This window comes from Hypanus sabinus, chromosome 8, assembly GCF_030144855.1.
Source record: "Hypanus sabinus isolate sHypSab1 chromosome 8, sHypSab1.hap1, whole genome shotgun sequence".
NCBI lineage: Eukaryota > Metazoa > Chordata > Chondrichthyes > Myliobatiformes > Dasyatidae > Hypanus > Hypanus sabinus.
The window spans coordinates 4,713,064-4,729,456 of NC_082713.1; the positions used below are offsets into that span (position 1 = coordinate 4,713,064).

Genomic DNA, 16,393 nt, shown 5'->3' on the forward strand with positions numbered 1-16,393 from the left:
TGGGTGAGACTAGAACCACAGGTTAAGGGTGAAAGGTGAAATATTTAACGGGAACCTGAAGGGGAACTTCTTCACTCGTAGTGTGGTGCAATTGTAGAACAAGCTGCCAGCAGAAGTGGTGGACGTGGGTTCAATTGTAACATTTTTAAACAGTTGAAATAAGTACATGCAAGGAGGGCAATAATCCAGGTGTGAGTTGATTGAACTATGCACAATAAGAGCTTGGCCCGGCCCAGACTGGCAAAAGACCTGTTTCTAATCTGTGAATTTGAGGTGCTGTCTTTGGCGCTTTGCAGTACCTGTCCGTGCTGAGTGGTGCTGTGGAGACAGAGGGAACGTGTCCAAAACCACGGGTCTTGTGAAATCGCCATCGTTCTCCTCCGAACTCACAGAGGCTCTCTTTTGTTTCCTGTGGGGGAGAAGATGACCATAGATGGGCTCTGGATGAATCCTGCAGACGTGGATGAACATTCAACCTCTCGAGCGGTATCTCCATTGGTATCGCTTGTGTTGCCTTGACCTAATGCCACACAATGGTGTCTCCTTCACACTAAACTGGACATGTGCTATCTCATTTTGATGCGTTCTTTCCACACTTACCCTGGGGATAATGGAATCTGATCGGCATGGTGCTGAGGAGATTGCCTGTCATCTGTGAAAGAGACAGATCAGAATCAAGTTTATTATCACCCATTTTGTAGCCATAGTACTTTGCAGAGATATAAAACTTCTACAAGTTACAAAATAATTAAGTACTGCAAAAGAAAAGGGTAGTGTACATGGGTTCATTGTCCATTCAGAAATCTGATGGCGGGGGAAGGAGCTGTTCCTGAATCTCGGAGAGCAGGTCTTCAGGCTCCTGTACCTCCTCTGTGATGGCAGCAATGGGAAGAGGGCATGACCTGGATGGTGAGGGTCTTTCATGCTGGACCAACCTGCACTGTTCATTGGCTGCCTTTTGATAGGTTTCAAAGAGAAACCCAATGCGCCTCCCCTCCCCATTCTGTCAAACAGCAGCAAGTACAGGCCCTGAGCCTTTAAAACTGCTCACACTACTTGTTGTGGTCTCGACAATGCCGTATTAAGCCTCAGCATCACTTCCTTCTTGCTTTTGGTCTCAAGTGCCCTCATTATTTCCTGAGGAGACAGAGGTCTTTTAACATCTGCCAGACGATGCTGAGGATGTTCTACAAGTCTGCGGTGGCCAGTGCTATCATGTTTGCTGTTGTATGCTGGGGCAGCAGGCTGAGGGCAGCAGACACCAGCAGAATCTACAAACTCATTCGTAAGGCCAATGATGTTGTGGAGGTGGAACTGGACTCTCTGACAGTGGTGTCTGAAAAGATGCTGTAAAAGTTGCATGCCATCTTGGACAATGTCTCTCATCCACTCCATAATGTACTGGTTAGGCACAGGAGTACATTCAGCCAGAAACTCATTCCACCGAGATGCAACACTGAGCGTCATAGGAAGTCATTCCTGCCTGTGGCCATGAAACTTTACAACTCCTCCCTCGGAGTGTCAGACACCCTGAGCCAATAGGCTGGTCCTGGACTTATTTCCACTTGGCATGATTAACTTATTATTATTTAATTATTTATGGTTTATATTCCTATATTTCTTCACTATTCTTGGTTGGTACGGCTGTAACAAAACCCAATTTCCCTAGGGATCAATAAAGTATGTCTGTCTGTCTGTCTGTCTGTATTTTATGCAGCTTGACGAAGTCTCTTCTGAGACCATAAGACCAAAAAACATAGGATCAGAATTAGGCCATTTGGCCCATCAAGTCTTACCCTCCATTCCATCGTGGTGATTTATTATCACTCTCAACCCTATTCTCCTGCTTTCTCCCCATAACCTTTGATGCCCTGAATAATCAAGGACCTATCAACCTTCACATTAAATATACTCAATGACTTGGCCTCCACAACCATCTGTGGCAATAAATTTCACAGATTCACCACCCTCTGGCTAAAGAAATTCCTCTTCTTCTCTTTTCTAAATGGATGATCCTCTATTCTGAAGCTGTACCCTCTGGTCCACTGTAGGAAACCTCCTCTCCATATCCACTTTATCTAAGCATTTCAGTTTTCAAGAGCTTTCAATTAAATCCTCCCCTCATCCTTCTGAATTCCAGCAAGTACAGGCCCACAGCCATCACAAGCACCTCATATGTTGACCCTTTCACTCCAGAAGTCAGTCTTGTGAACCTCCTCTGGACCCTCTCTGATACCATCCATACATCCATTCTGAGATATGGGACTAAAATGCTCACAACACTCCGACTAGCCTTAATAATCCCTTATAAAGTCTAAGCTCTTCAGTTCTTCAAGCGTCATTGTGTCTGTAACCCTCTGTCCCTCCCCTCTCCTCCTGAAATACCCATCCCAGTCCACATCACTGACTCTCTCACCTCTCTTACCTGTCACCACTGGCACGAATGCTCCTCCCACTTGTTCTCCTCCCCAGCTCCCTCCTTTCATTGCATCCTCTCGCCTCCTCTCCTCTCAGACTGCACCATCTTCAACGGCATCCAATCACCCCCCTAGCTATTTACACTCTCCCATCCAATCATTCCTCATCACCTGGTTCCATCAATCAACTGCCAGTTCTTGCTCCCAACTTCTTGATACTGACTACCTTTCAGTCCAAATGAAGCACCTTAAATCAAGATGTTGATTGTGCATTTCCCCTTTCCCCTCCACACAGTAACACGCACAATAACTCAGCAGGTCAGGCAGCATGGAAGTGAATAAGCAGCCGACATTTCTAGCTGAGACCCTTCATTAGGAAGGGGAAGATTTTCAATTGTTTATTGTCTTGGGGGGGCAAACCAGACCCAAGGAGAGTGGATTATGGGAGAAAAGGAAGGATGAGGTGACAGTGGGAGGTGACAGGCAGGTGAGGAAAAGAGAAGAGGTAAGAGTAGGTAATGCAGGAACAGGATTATGGTGAGAAGGCAGGTGTATGGGTTTGAGTGGGATCCAGGATCAGCCATGATGGAATGGCAGAGCAGACTCAATGGGCTGAGTGGCTTAATTCTACTCCTATATCTTATGGATTAAGGCACCACTTTTGTCTCCCTTTGCAGAGTATAAATGAAAGACAGCTGCCTGAGTTTAAATCAACACACCCAACATTGCGGAGGAACTCAGCAGGTCAGGCAGCATCTATGGAAGTGAATAAACAGTCAATGCTTTGGGCCAAGACCCTTCTTCAGTACTCTTGATGATGTTGACTGTTCATTCTCCTCCACAGATGCTGCCCGACCCACTGAGTTCTCCCAACATCTTGAGAACTGGGAGGAGGTTCACTGAAAGATCTGGAACACAGGCAACTGGAGAGTTGGACAGTGGCCAACAACTTCCTAACCCAGTCGTGGCTTTTTAAAGACATGGCAAACAACATTTCTGGTACCTCGGAGGAGCTGGTGTTGGCTTGTCAACACTCGCCTCATTTCACTCAACCAGGCCATCTTAACATCCACAGTGGGAGCCTGAGAATCGACAGGGAAAATCAAGATACATGTGAACAAGATTAGCTCCTTACAGACCTGTTTAAATACAGCTCACATCGTACTGTTGACTGAAAAATATACAGCTATCTGGGCTTGTGTCTGAGCTCAGTGAATACAGGGCAGAGTCACAGATAACAGGGAATTAAAGATTCAAAGTTGTAAAGATTTTAAAATCTAAGATTTATTGTTTTAAAGATTAATTTAACTTTTTTTTTACAGATACTACATAAAACAGGCCCTTCCTGCCTAACAAGCCACACCACTCTGCAACCCACCGACTTAACCCCAGCCTAGTCACAGGTCAATTGACAATCACCAATTAACCTACTAACCCAAATGTCTTTGGACTGTGGGAGGAAACCAGAGCACCCAGAGGGAACCTGCAGATTCATGGGGAGGACATACAAACTCCTTACAGATGACATCGAAAATGAATTCCGAACTAGGACTCCGCAAGCTGTAACACCATCATGATAACCGCTACGCTACTGTGACACCCCTGTACATGGAGACAGACAGTGAAATGTGGTGTCATCTCTGTTACCAACCAGCTGGGGGTAGCCCGCAAGTGTTACCACAGTCCACTGCCAACGTATTGTGCCTATAGTGTCCAGCAGAGCAACAACAACAACAGTAAAACAAGCCCTTTCCCTCCCTCCCACACTCTCTCACACACACACTAACAGGTCCTGGGCGATCATGGACCTTCCATCATCTGGCGATCGTGGACCGTCCATCACCTGGCGAAGGTGGACCGTCCATCACCTGGCGATCGTGGACCGTCCATCACCTGGCGATCGTGGACCGTCCATCACCTGGCGATCGTGGACCGTCCATCATCTGGCGATCGTGGACCGTCCATCACCTGGCGAAGGTGGACCGTCCATCACCTGGCGATCGTGGACCGTCCATCATCTGGCGATCGTGGACCGTCCATCACCTGGCGATCGTGGACCGTCCATCACCTGGCGAAGGTGGACCGTCCATCACCTGGCGAAGGTGGACCGTCCATCATCTGGCGATCGTGGACCGTCCATCACCTGGCGATCGTGGACCGTCCATCACCTGGCGATCGTGGACCGTCCATCACCTGGCGATCGTGGACCATCCATCACCTGGCGATCGTGGACCGTCCATCACCTGGCGATCGTGGACCGTCCATCATCTGGCGATCGTGGACCGTCCATCACCTGGCGATCGTGGACCGTCCATCACCTGGCGAAGGTGGACCGTCCATCACCTGGCGAAGGTGGACCGTCCATCACCTGGCGAAGGTGGACCGTCCATCACCTGGCGAAGGTGGACCGTCCATCACCTGGCGATCGTGCTCACCTGGCGATCATGGACCGTCCATCACCTGGACGATCGTGGTCCATCACCTGGCGATCGTGGACCGTCCATCACCTGGCGATCATGGACCGTCCATCACCTGGCGATCGTGCTCACCTGGCGATCATGGACCGTCCATCATCTGGACGATCGTGGTCCATCACCTGGCGATCGTGGACCGTCCATCACCTGGGCGATCGTGGACCGTCCATCACCTGGGCGATCGTGGACCGTCCATCACCTGGCGATCGTGGACCGTCCATCACCTGGGCGATCGTGGACCGTCCATCACCTGGCGAAGGTAGACCGTCCATCACCTGGCGATCGTGGACCGTCCATCACCTGGGCGATCGTGGACCGTCCATCACCTGGCGATCGTGGACCGTCCATCATCTGGCGATCGTGGACCGTCCATCATCTGGAGATCATGGACCGTCCATCATCTGGACGATCGTGCTCACCTGGCGATCATGGACCGTCCATCATCTGGCGATCGTGGACCATCCATCACCTGGCGATCGTGGACCATCCATCACCTGGCGATCGTGCTCACCTGGCGATCATGGACCGTCCATCATCTGGCGATCGTGGACCGTCCATCACCTGGCGATCGTGGACCATCCATCACCTGGCGATCGTGCTCACCTGGCGATCATGGACCGTCCATCACCTGGCGATCGTGGACCGTCCATCACCTGGGCGATCGTGGACCGTCCATCACCTGGCGATCGTGGTCCATCCATGACCGTGAGTTCTCTCGGTAATTTTTTCTAAGCACAAGCCACTTGCCATTGTCTTCCTATGGACAGTGTCTTTAGAAGACGGGTGATCCCAGCCATTATCAATACTCTTCAGAGATTGTCTGCCTGGTGTCAGTGATCACATAACCTGCACTTGTGATCTGCACTGGCTGTTCATACAACCATCCACCACCTGCTCCCATGGCTTCACGTGACCCTGATCTGGAGGGAGGGGGGAAGAAGGGGCTAAGCTACACCTTGTCTAAAGGTGACCTGCAGGCTAGCAGAGAGAAGGTCCACTTTACACCTCCTTTGACAGAGACGTATCTCACCCCGCCACCCTATTTCACGGCAATGATAAACTAATACGCCTGGAATTCCCTGCCTGCGGTACTGCAGGGGCACCTCCACCAGGAAGTTCAGAAAGGCAGCACACAACCACCTTGTCCTGGGCCATGTTGGATGGCCAGTAAATGTCAGTGATGCTCTTGTCCTTACTTGAATAATCAGATCTCCTCCACACATGGAGCAGAGGCTGGTCAGCCCCTTGCATTCAGAGAGCTGAGAATAGCAGACAAACCTGGATGAGATACACTTCCTCTCTCCCACTATACCAAACTTCAAACTTCCTGGTGTCACCTTTCACGTTCTCAGTGATGCCAACAGCGTTCATCTGCCAGGAGAAGCAAAACAGATAACATTGTTTTCCGGCACCTGATCTCAGTTGTACAAGAATCACAATGATGTGAATCAAATATTGATGCAGTTATGAAGAAGGCACAACACCAGCCATATTTCATTAGGAGTCTGAGGAGATCTGGATTGTCATCAAAAACTCTAGCAAATTTCTACAGATGCACTGCAGAAGCATTCTAACAGTTTGCATCACCATCTGGTATGGTGGGGCCACTGCACAGGATGGGAAAAAGCTGCAGAAAGTTGTAAACTCAGCCAGCTCCATCATGGGCAGCAGCATTATATTTATCTATCGTAATTCATTGTTCTTTATTATTATCTATTAGATTGTACTGCTGCCGCAAAACAATACATTTCAAGATGTGCTAGAGATATTAAACCGGACTCTTCCAGAAAGCTTTTGATAAAGTCCCACATAGGAAATTAGTGGGCAAAATTAGGGCACATGGTATTGGGGGCAGAGTACTGACATGGATTGAAAGTTGGCTGGCTGACAGGAAACAAAGAGTAGTGATTAACGGTCCCTTTCGGAATGGCAGGCTGTGACCAGTGGGGTACCGCAAGGTTCGGTGCTGGAACCGCAGCTGTTTACAATATACATTAATGATTTAGATGAAGGGATTAAAAGTAACATTAGCAAATTTGCCGATGACACAAAGCTGGGTGGCAGTGTGAAATATCAAGAGGATACTATGAGACTGCAGGGTGACTTGGACAGGTTGGGTGAGTGGGCAAATGTATGGCTGATGCAGTTCAATGTGGATAAATGTGAGGTTATCCATTTTGGTGGCAAGAACAGGAAGGCAGATTACTATCTAAATGGAGTCAAGTTAGGGAAAGGGGAAGTACAACGAGATCTAGGTGTCCTTGTTCATCAGTCAATGAAAGCAAGCATGCAGGTACAGCAGGCAGTGAAGAAAGCTAATGGCATGCTGGCCTTTATAACAAGAGGAATTGAGTATAGGAGTAAAGAGGTCCTTCTGCAGCTGTACAGGGCCCTGGTGAGACCCCACCTGGAGTATTGTGTGCAGTTTTGGTCTCCAAATTTGAGGAAGGACATTCTTGCTATTGAGGGAGTGCAGCGTAGGTTCACAAGGTTAATTCCTGGAACGGTGGTGGGACTGTCATATGTTGAAAGATTGGAGATTGTATACACTGGAATTTAGAAGGATGAGAGGGGATCTGATTGAAACATATAAGATTATTAAGGGATTGGACATGCTGGAGGCAGGAAGCATGTTCCCGCTGATGGGTGAATCCAGAACTAGAGGGCACAGTTTAAGAATAAGGGGTAGGCCATTTAGAACAAAGATACGGAGAGACATTTTCACCCAGAGAGTGGTGGATATGTGGAATGCTCTGCCCCAGAAGGCAGTGGAGGCCAAGTCTCTGGATGCATTCAAGAGAGAGTTAGATAGAGCTCTTATAGATAGTGGGGTCAAGGGATATGGGGAGAGGGCAGGAACGGGGTACTGATTGTGTATGATCAGCAATGATCACAGTGAATGGCGGTGCTGGCTTGAAGGGCTGAATGGCCTACTCCTGCACCTACTGTCTATTGTCTCTGACACTGTATACTACCATAAGATTCATTTTCTTGTAGGCATTTTTCAGAAAGATAAAGAAATGCTATAGAAGCCGAGGATGTAGGAAGACAGAATCTACAAAGCAACACCAGAAAAGAACCTTACCTTTAGGTAATGCTTGAAGCTGTAGGACGGTGCTTTGTCATAGCCCTCCCCGTGTTCCTCTCGCTTCTTACAGAACACAAGTGCGGACTCGTGGAGGAAGAGGTGGCGTTGCATGGGTTTGAAGCGTGCAAGATCCTTCATTTTGGTCGGCCCTTTTTTGTGATTTATCCAGACGTTGAAGGACCCCTGCATCAGTACCGGCCCAAATTCCTGCAGGTTTCCCTAACAACCACCAGCGAACACACCACATTAATTTTGAATTGAGGCATTTTTTCCAGCAATCACAGTATATTTTGAAGAAGGATCGAATGCTTTCCCAGCATATATGGTTCTCAGACTTCCATTCGGGTACAGGTATTGATTATAACCGACGTTTCAATGACAAACTCCGCCATCTTCTTCAGGGATGATGCCAGAAGCACCACGCATCATTCCAGATGAAAATGGCAGAGTTTATCACCAAAACGTCGGTTATAATCAATAGCTCTACCTGGCTGGAAGCCAGACAAAAGTTTATTTGACAGTATATTTTATCCATTTCTATTTAGAGAGACAGCACGGAAACAGGCCTTTAGGCCCAACAAGACTGTGCTGCCCAATTCCACCCATGTGATCAATTAACCTGTATGTCTTTGGGATGTGGGAGAAAACTGGAGCATTTCCAACCTTTCCCTATAATTCAGGCACTTGAGTTTGGCACATCACAGGAACCATCCTCCCTTCTAAACCAAGGTAGAACATACAAGGTAAATGGTAGGACACTGAGGAGTGCAGTAGAACAGAGGGATCTGGGAATACAGATACATAATTCCCTAAAAGAGGTATTACAGGTGGATAGGGTCGTAAAGAGAGCTTTTGGTACATTTGCCTTTATAAATCAAAGTATTGACTATAAGAGTTGGAATGTTATGCTGAGGTTGTATAAGACATTGGTGAGGCTGAATTTGGAGTATTGTGTGCAGTTTTGGTCACCGAATTGCAGGAAGGATATTACTAAGGCTGAAAGAGCGCAGAGAAGGTTTACAAGGATGTTGCTGGGACTTGAGAAACTGAGTCACAGAGAAAGGTTGAATAGGTTAGGACTTTATTCCCTGGAGCGTAGAAGAATGAGGGGAGATTTGATAGAGGTATATAAAATTATGATGGGTATAGATAGAGTGAATGCAAGCAGACTTTTTCCACAGAGGCTAGGGGAGAAAAAAACCCAGAGGACTTGAATTAAGGGTGAAAAGGGAAAAGTTTAAAGGGAACATTAGGGGGAGCTGCTTCACACAGAGAGTGGTGGGAGTGTGGAATGAGCTGCCAGATGAAGTGGTAAATGCGGGCTCACTTTTAACATTTAAGAAAAACTTGGGCAGGTACATGGATGAGAAGGGAATGGAGGGAAATGCGCCGGGTGCAGGTCAGTGGGACGAGGCAGAAAAATGGTTCAGCACAGCCAAGGGCCAAAAAGCCTGTTTCTGTGCTGTCATGTTCTATGGTTCTACGGACTCTGTCTATACCCTTTGCCGTCTTGGTAAAGCAGCCAGCATAACCGAAGACCCGTCCTACCCCAGACATTCTCTCCTTTCCCCACTCCTATCAGGCAGAAGGTACAAAAGCCTGGAAATACATTCCATCAGGCTCAAGGACAGCTTCTATCCCACTGTTATCAGATTCTTCAACAGTCTTCTTGTATGATAAGATGGACTCCAGGCCTCATAATCAACCTCATTATGATCTTGCACTTTTATCATTTACCTGCACCACACTTTTCAGTAGTTAGTGCATGTTTTTATGCATTGTTATTGTTTTACTGGGTTCTAATTCATGCATTGTTTAAGAATCTGATCTGTATGAACAGTATACAAGTCAAGATTTTCACTGTCTCTCAATACACGTGACAATAATAATCCAATCCCATTTCCAGTCCTCCCCTGCACACTCTCCAATTTAACAACAATTTCCCTCTGACAGGGGGTTCAAAACTGTAAAGTTACTGATAGGTTAATAAGAAAGAAGGCACTTAGCCTGCAGAGGACCAATGTATGAGAATTAGTTTTGTCACGTATACATTGAAACATTGAAGCATATAGTCAAATATGTCATTTGCATCAACGACCAACAATCTGAGGATGTGCTGGGGGTAATTGTTGCCATGCCTCTGGTGCCAACATAGCATGCCCACAAATTACTAACCCTAAGCCAAACGTTTTGGAAAGTCTGCAGATGCTGGAAATCCAAAACAACACACACAAATGCTGGAGGAGCTCAGCAGGTCAGGCAGCGTCCATAGAAACAATTAAACATCAATGTTTTGGGATGAGACCATTCATCGGGACTGGAAAGGGGAAAGACGCCCGAGTAAAAAGGTGGGGGTGGGTGAGGAAGGGGGGGGGGGTAGCGAGAAAGTGACAGGAGAAACCAGGTGGGTGGGAAATGTCAAGGGCTGGAGAGGAAGTAATCTGATAGGAGAGGCAAATGGACCATGGGAGAAAGGGAAGGAAGCGAGGACCCAGGGGGAAGTGCTAGGTAGGGGAGAAGAATGCTGGAATGTGGGAGTAAACTGCAGAACCCAGAGGAAACCCACATAGTCACAGAGACAATGTACTAACTCCTTACAGACAGTGGCATGGCTCTAGAAAGTGTTATCCTATCCAGTACACTACCAGCCACCCTCTAATGTGCTGGGGAACAAGGTTCAAATCTGTGTGACATTTCCAATATCATCAACTGCTTATGCTATGTGTACAAAAGTGTAATCAATCATACTGAAATCATTTTCATTAATGAATGGAAATGGCCCAGACAAGTGCTTACATTATATCCCGTGATAGCGATCTGGTGCATGGAATCATTGACGGACTTCAGTAAGGTCAGCATGGCTGCCAGAGCTTCATGTAACTCATGGGATCCGTCACAGTTGCTACTGAACTTCAATAACTCCTGTCAGGATACACAGCAACATGCATCAGTGATCAACTCCAAAACATTTCCATCTGCTTATAATTATGTCAACAACTCCCTCAAACCATAGGCAAGAGGTGATGAACTGGACTGGAATGGGATGTTCACAAACTGGTTTTGCACTGGATTGCTGGAGGCTGTAAAGGGATGGAGACCCAGCTGACTTCATGAGCGTAACCCTCCCCACCATCGTGACCTCTTCAAGAGGTGCTGCCTCAAGAAGGCAGCATCCCTCACTAACGACCCTCACCATCTAGGACTTGCCCTCTTCTCATCAGTGAGGAGGTACAGGAGCCTGAAGACCCAAAATAAATGTCATCAGATTTCTGAACAGTTCATGAACACTACTTCAATATTCTTCTTTTTCAGTATTTACTTTATTATTTTTTGTAACTGATACTATATGTTATACCTGCATGGTACTGCTGTTATAAACACAACAAATTTCATGATTTTGAACTTTGAAGTCAGCATCAATAAACATGACTCTATTCTGAACACAAGAGATTCTGAAGGTGCTGGAAAATCAGAGCAACCCACACAAGATGCTGGAGGAACTCAGCAGGTCAGGCAGCATCTGTGGAGATGAATAAACAGTCAATGTTTTGGTCTGAGGCCCTTCATTGGGAGTTCCTCCAGCACTCTGCTTGTTATCCAATTCTGCACATCTCTGACCCCTGGTACTCCAGAGGGGTTTACCAGGAGCTGCCACAAGGGAGAGGCAGAGGGCAGGATTTGCAGAGCAAACACTCAAACTGCTTGATGAACTCAGCAGGTCAGGTAGCATCTACGATGGGGAGAAACAGTTGGCAATTGGGCCAAGACCCTTCATTCAGCCTGAACTGTCGACTGATTATTCCCCTCCATAGATGCTGTCTGAGCAGCTTATTCCTGCAGCATTTTATGTGTGTTGCTCTGGATTTCTCTTATGATATTCAACACTACAGGCCTCTTGCCCATGATGTTTTGTTGAATTAAATAAATTATTCATAAAATATCCAACTAAACCAAACGTTTACATCTTTCCATTTATTACACATTCATGTCTCCGAGAGCCTTTTCACCAGCTCTGTTGTCCTCCACCAGCCCCGCCAGGACACTCCACACACCCACTGCGTACTCACTGAGCACATGGAGGAAACCCACACAGTCACAGGGAGAATGTACAAAGCGTCTAGATAGCGGCAGGAATTAGATCATGAGACATAGGAGCAGAAATAGGCCATTTGGCCCATTGAGTCTGTTCCAATATTCAACCATGGCTGATCCTTTTTTCCTCTCCTCAGCCCCACTCCTCAGCCTTCTCCACATAACCTTTGATGTCGTGTCCAATGCAGAACCTATTAAGCCCTGCCTTAAATACATCCAATGACCTGGCATCCACAGATGCCTACGGTAATAACTTCCACAAATTCACCACCCTCTGGCTAAACATTTTTCTCTACATCTCTGCTTTAAATGGATGCCTCACTGGTGCCTCATGAAGCCTCAGCATCACATCCCTGGTCTTGTATTCTAGACCTCTTGAAATGAATGCTGACATTTCACTTTCCTTCCTCACCACCAACTCTAACTGCAAGTTAACCTTTAGGGTGTTCTGCACAAGGACTCCCAAGTCTCCTTGCAACTCAGATTTTTGGATTTTCTCTCCATTTAGTAAATAGTCTACCTATTCATTTCTATTACCAAAGTACATGACCATGCATTTTCCAACATTGTATTTCATTTGCCATTTTTTTGCCCCTTCACCTAATCTGTCGAAGTCTTTCTGCATCCTACCTGTTTCCTCAACACTACCTGCCCCCCCCCACCAATCTTCGTATCATCTGCAAACTTGCAAACAAAGCCACCTATTCCATCATCTAAATCATCGATATACAGCATAAGAAGAAGTGGTCCCAACACTGACCCCTGCAGAACACCTCTAGTCACTGGCAGCCGACCTGGCAAAGGATCCTTTTATTCCCACTCGATGCCTGCTACCTATCAGCTGTAACGGGGGGGGGGGGGGGGTCTTTTTTCTTTGTTACTATGTATGTAATCAAAAGGGCTTCTTTGTTTTGTTGACTAGCAGGAATGCCTCTTTGTTGCGAGAGAGTGCTGGAAGCTTGTTTGGGTTAAAATTTACTGATAACGAGAATTGTATTCCTTTGTAAACCAATTGGGATTAATGTTGTTCTTTCTTCTGAGTCTGTAAGCTATTGTTGGCGGGCTTTTGGGGAGATCGGCGCGAGGGGGTGAGAGATGCTGTAAGCTGGGCGAGGAACGGACCCCAAGCAGGGGGTCCAAGGCCAGGAGGTACTCCGAGGAGGGGGGATGAAGATAGATGCGCTTGGTTGACCACTTCGGAGGGTCCTGAACTGCGAGTTGAGGAGTTCGGAGGGGATCGAATGGTGGCCAGAAGACTTCAGTAATTGAGCTCCAACGGTTGTACACGAAGTGGTTTGGACTTTGATAAGTTTGGCGCCTTTTCTTTATTTTTTTCTTCATATATACTGTATCATTATTAATCACTTAGTTATAGTAACCTTTATAAATTGTACTCATTTAATTGCATATGGTGTACTGTCTGTTTTTGGGCGAGGCGGGAACATCACACAGCATCCACACCAGCTGATTACCCAGTTTGGCGGGGCCGAAGGCTGCTCCCCCTAGACGAGAACGAGCTGAGCGAGCCTGAGGAGACCCGGGGGTTACACAGCCGGTGCTCTAACCATATCAGTAAATTTTATGTAATACCATGGGCTCTTAACTTAGTAAGCAGCCTCATGTGCGGCACCTTATCAAAGGTCTTCTGGAAGTCCAAATATATCACATCCATTGTATCCCCTTTATCTATCCTATTTGTAATCTCCTCAAAGAATTCTAACAAGTTTCAATGAGTCGGTGGTGAAGAAGGCGAATGCAATGTTGGCATTCATTTCTAGAAGCATACAGTAGAATGTAAGAGCAGGGATGTGATGTTGAGGCTCTATAAGGCACTTGTGACACCACACTTGGAAGATAGTGTGCAGTTTTGGGCTTTTTATATTAGAAAAGATATATTGACATTGGAGAGGGTTCAGAAAAGATTCACGAATGATTCCAGGAATGAAAGGGTTACCTTATGAGGTTACCTTATGAGGTCTGGCAGCTCTTGGGCTGTATTCCCTGGAGTTCAGGAGAATAAGAGGGGATCTCATAGAAATATTCCAAACGTTAAAAGGCCTGAACGGATTAGATGTGGCAAAGTTATTTCCATGGTAGGGGAGCATAGGATAAGAGGGCACGACTTCAGGATTGAAAAATGTCCATTTAGAACAGAGATGCGGAGAAATTACTTTAGTCAGAGGGTGGTAAATCTGTTGAATTTGTTGCTACGAGTGGCTGTGGAGGCCAAGTCATTGGGTGCATTTTAGGCCAAGATAGATAGGTTCTTGATTAGCCAGAGCACCAAAGTGTATGGAGAGAAGGCAGGGGCGTGGGGATGACTGGAAGAATTGCATGAGCCCATGATTGAATGACAGAGTGGACTCAATGGGCCAAATGGCCTACTTCTGCTCCTATATCTTACGGTCTTAAGTTTATCAGGCAAGATTTTCCCTTAAGGAAACCATGCTGACTTTGTCCTATCTTGTCCAAGTACTTCATAATCTCATCCTTAACAATTGACTCCAACATCTTCCCAACCACTGAGGTCAGGCTAACTGGTCTACAATTTCCTTTCTGCTGCCTTCCTCCTTTCTTGAAGAGTGGAGTGACATTTGCAGTTTTCCAGTCCTCTGGTACCATGCCAAACTCTAATGATTTTTGAAAGATCATTACTCATGCCTCCACAGTCTCCACTGCTACCTCTTTCAGAACCCGAGGGTGAGTTTATCTGGTCCGGTGACTTATGTACCTTTAGGTCTTTCAGCTTTTTGAGCACCTTCTCCTGTTTAATGGTAACTGCACTCACTTCTCTTCTGTCACAACCTTCAAAATCTGACGCACTGCTAGGGTCTTCCACAGTGAAGACTGATGCAAAATACTCATTTAATTCATCTGCCATCTCCTTATCCCACGGTGTTATTTCTCCAGCCTCATATTCTATAAATCCTATATCCAATGTGATCTCTCTTTTATTTTTTACATATTTGAAAAAGCTTTTACTATCGACTTTGATATTGCTTGCTACCTTGCTTTCATATTTCATCTTTTCCCTCCTAGTGATTCTTCTGGCTGCTTTCAGTAGGTTTTTAAAAGCTTCCCAAACCTTTGTCTTCCCACTAATATTTGCCTTGTTGTATGCCCTCTCTTTTGCCTTTACATTAACTTTGACTTCCCTTGTCAGCCATGGTTATGTTATTTTGCCATTTGAGTATTTAGACCATAAGACCATAAGACACAGGAGCAGAATTAGCCATCCCGCCCATCGAGTCTGCTCTGCTATTCAATCATCGCTGATTTTTTCCCCTCCTCCTCAACCCATTCCCGGCCTTCTCCCCATAACCTTTGAAGTCTTGTCCAATCAATAACCTATCAATCTCTGCCTTAAATACACCCAACAACCTGGCCTCAACAGCTGCATGTGGCAACAAATTCATACCATTTAGCTAACGAAATGTCTCCGCAACTCTGTTTTGAAAGAGCGCCCCTCTATCCTGAGGCTGTGCCCTCTTGTCCTAGACTCTCCCATGGGACACATCTTTTCCACATCTACTCTGTCTAGGCCTTTCAACATTTGAAAGGTTTCAATGAGATCCCCCCTCATCCTTCTGAATTCCAGTGATTACAGACCCAGAGCCATCAAATGTTCCTCGTATGTTAACCCTTTCATTCCCAGAATCATCCTTGTGAACCTCCTCTGGACTCTCTCCAATGCCTGCAGATCTTTTCCAAGATGAGGGGCCCAGAGCTGTTCACAATACTCAAATGAGGCCTCACCAGTGCCTTCTAAAGCCCAGCATCACATCCCTGCTCTTGTGTTCTAGGCCTCTTGAAACGAATGCTAACATGGCATTTGCCTTCCTCACCACCGACTCAATCTGCAAGTTAACCCTTAGGGTATTCTGCACAAGGACTCCCAAGTCCCCCTGCATCTCAGATTGTTGGATTTTCTCCCCGTTTAGAAAACAAACCGCACATTTATTTCTACTACCAAAGTGCATGACCATTCATTTTCCAACATTGTATTTCATTTGCCACTTTCTTCCCATTCTCCTAATCTAAATCCTTCTGCATCCTACCCGTTTCCTCAACACCACCTGCCTCTTCACTAACTTTCATATCAGCTGTAAACTTGGCAATAAAGCCATCTGTTCAATTATCTAAATCACTTATATATAGCGTAAAAAGTGGTCACAACACCGACCCCTGAGGAATTCCATTGTTTTGGAATACATCTATCCTGTATCTTCCTCATTTTCCCCAGAAACTCACGGCAATGCTGCTCTGCTGACATCCCTGCCAGCATCTCCTTCCAATTTACTTTGGCCAACTCCTCTCTCATA

The 16,393-nt window shown here is 46.3% G+C and overlaps 1 protein-coding gene across 1 annotated transcript in view; it reads right to left on the reverse strand.

The window, feature by feature from the left end:
• Positions 1–16,393, reverse strand: part of mcf2a (MCF.2 cell line derived transforming sequence a) — a 197,629-nt gene that overhangs the window by 24,892 nt on the left and 156,344 nt on the right. Inside the window, exons 22-27 of the mRNA XM_059976685.1 lie at positions 10,776–10,901; positions 7,977–8,198; positions 6,170–6,262; positions 3,421–3,499; positions 601–652; positions 300–409 (exon numbers count right to left, since the gene is read on the reverse strand). Of these exons, the coding sequence (XP_059832668.1) occupies positions 300–409; positions 601–652; positions 3,421–3,499; positions 6,170–6,262; positions 7,977–8,198; positions 10,776–10,901 (682 nt within the window). The remainder of the gene's footprint in view (positions 1–299; positions 410–600; positions 653–3,420; positions 3,500–6,169; positions 6,263–7,976; positions 8,199–10,775; positions 10,902–16,393) is intronic.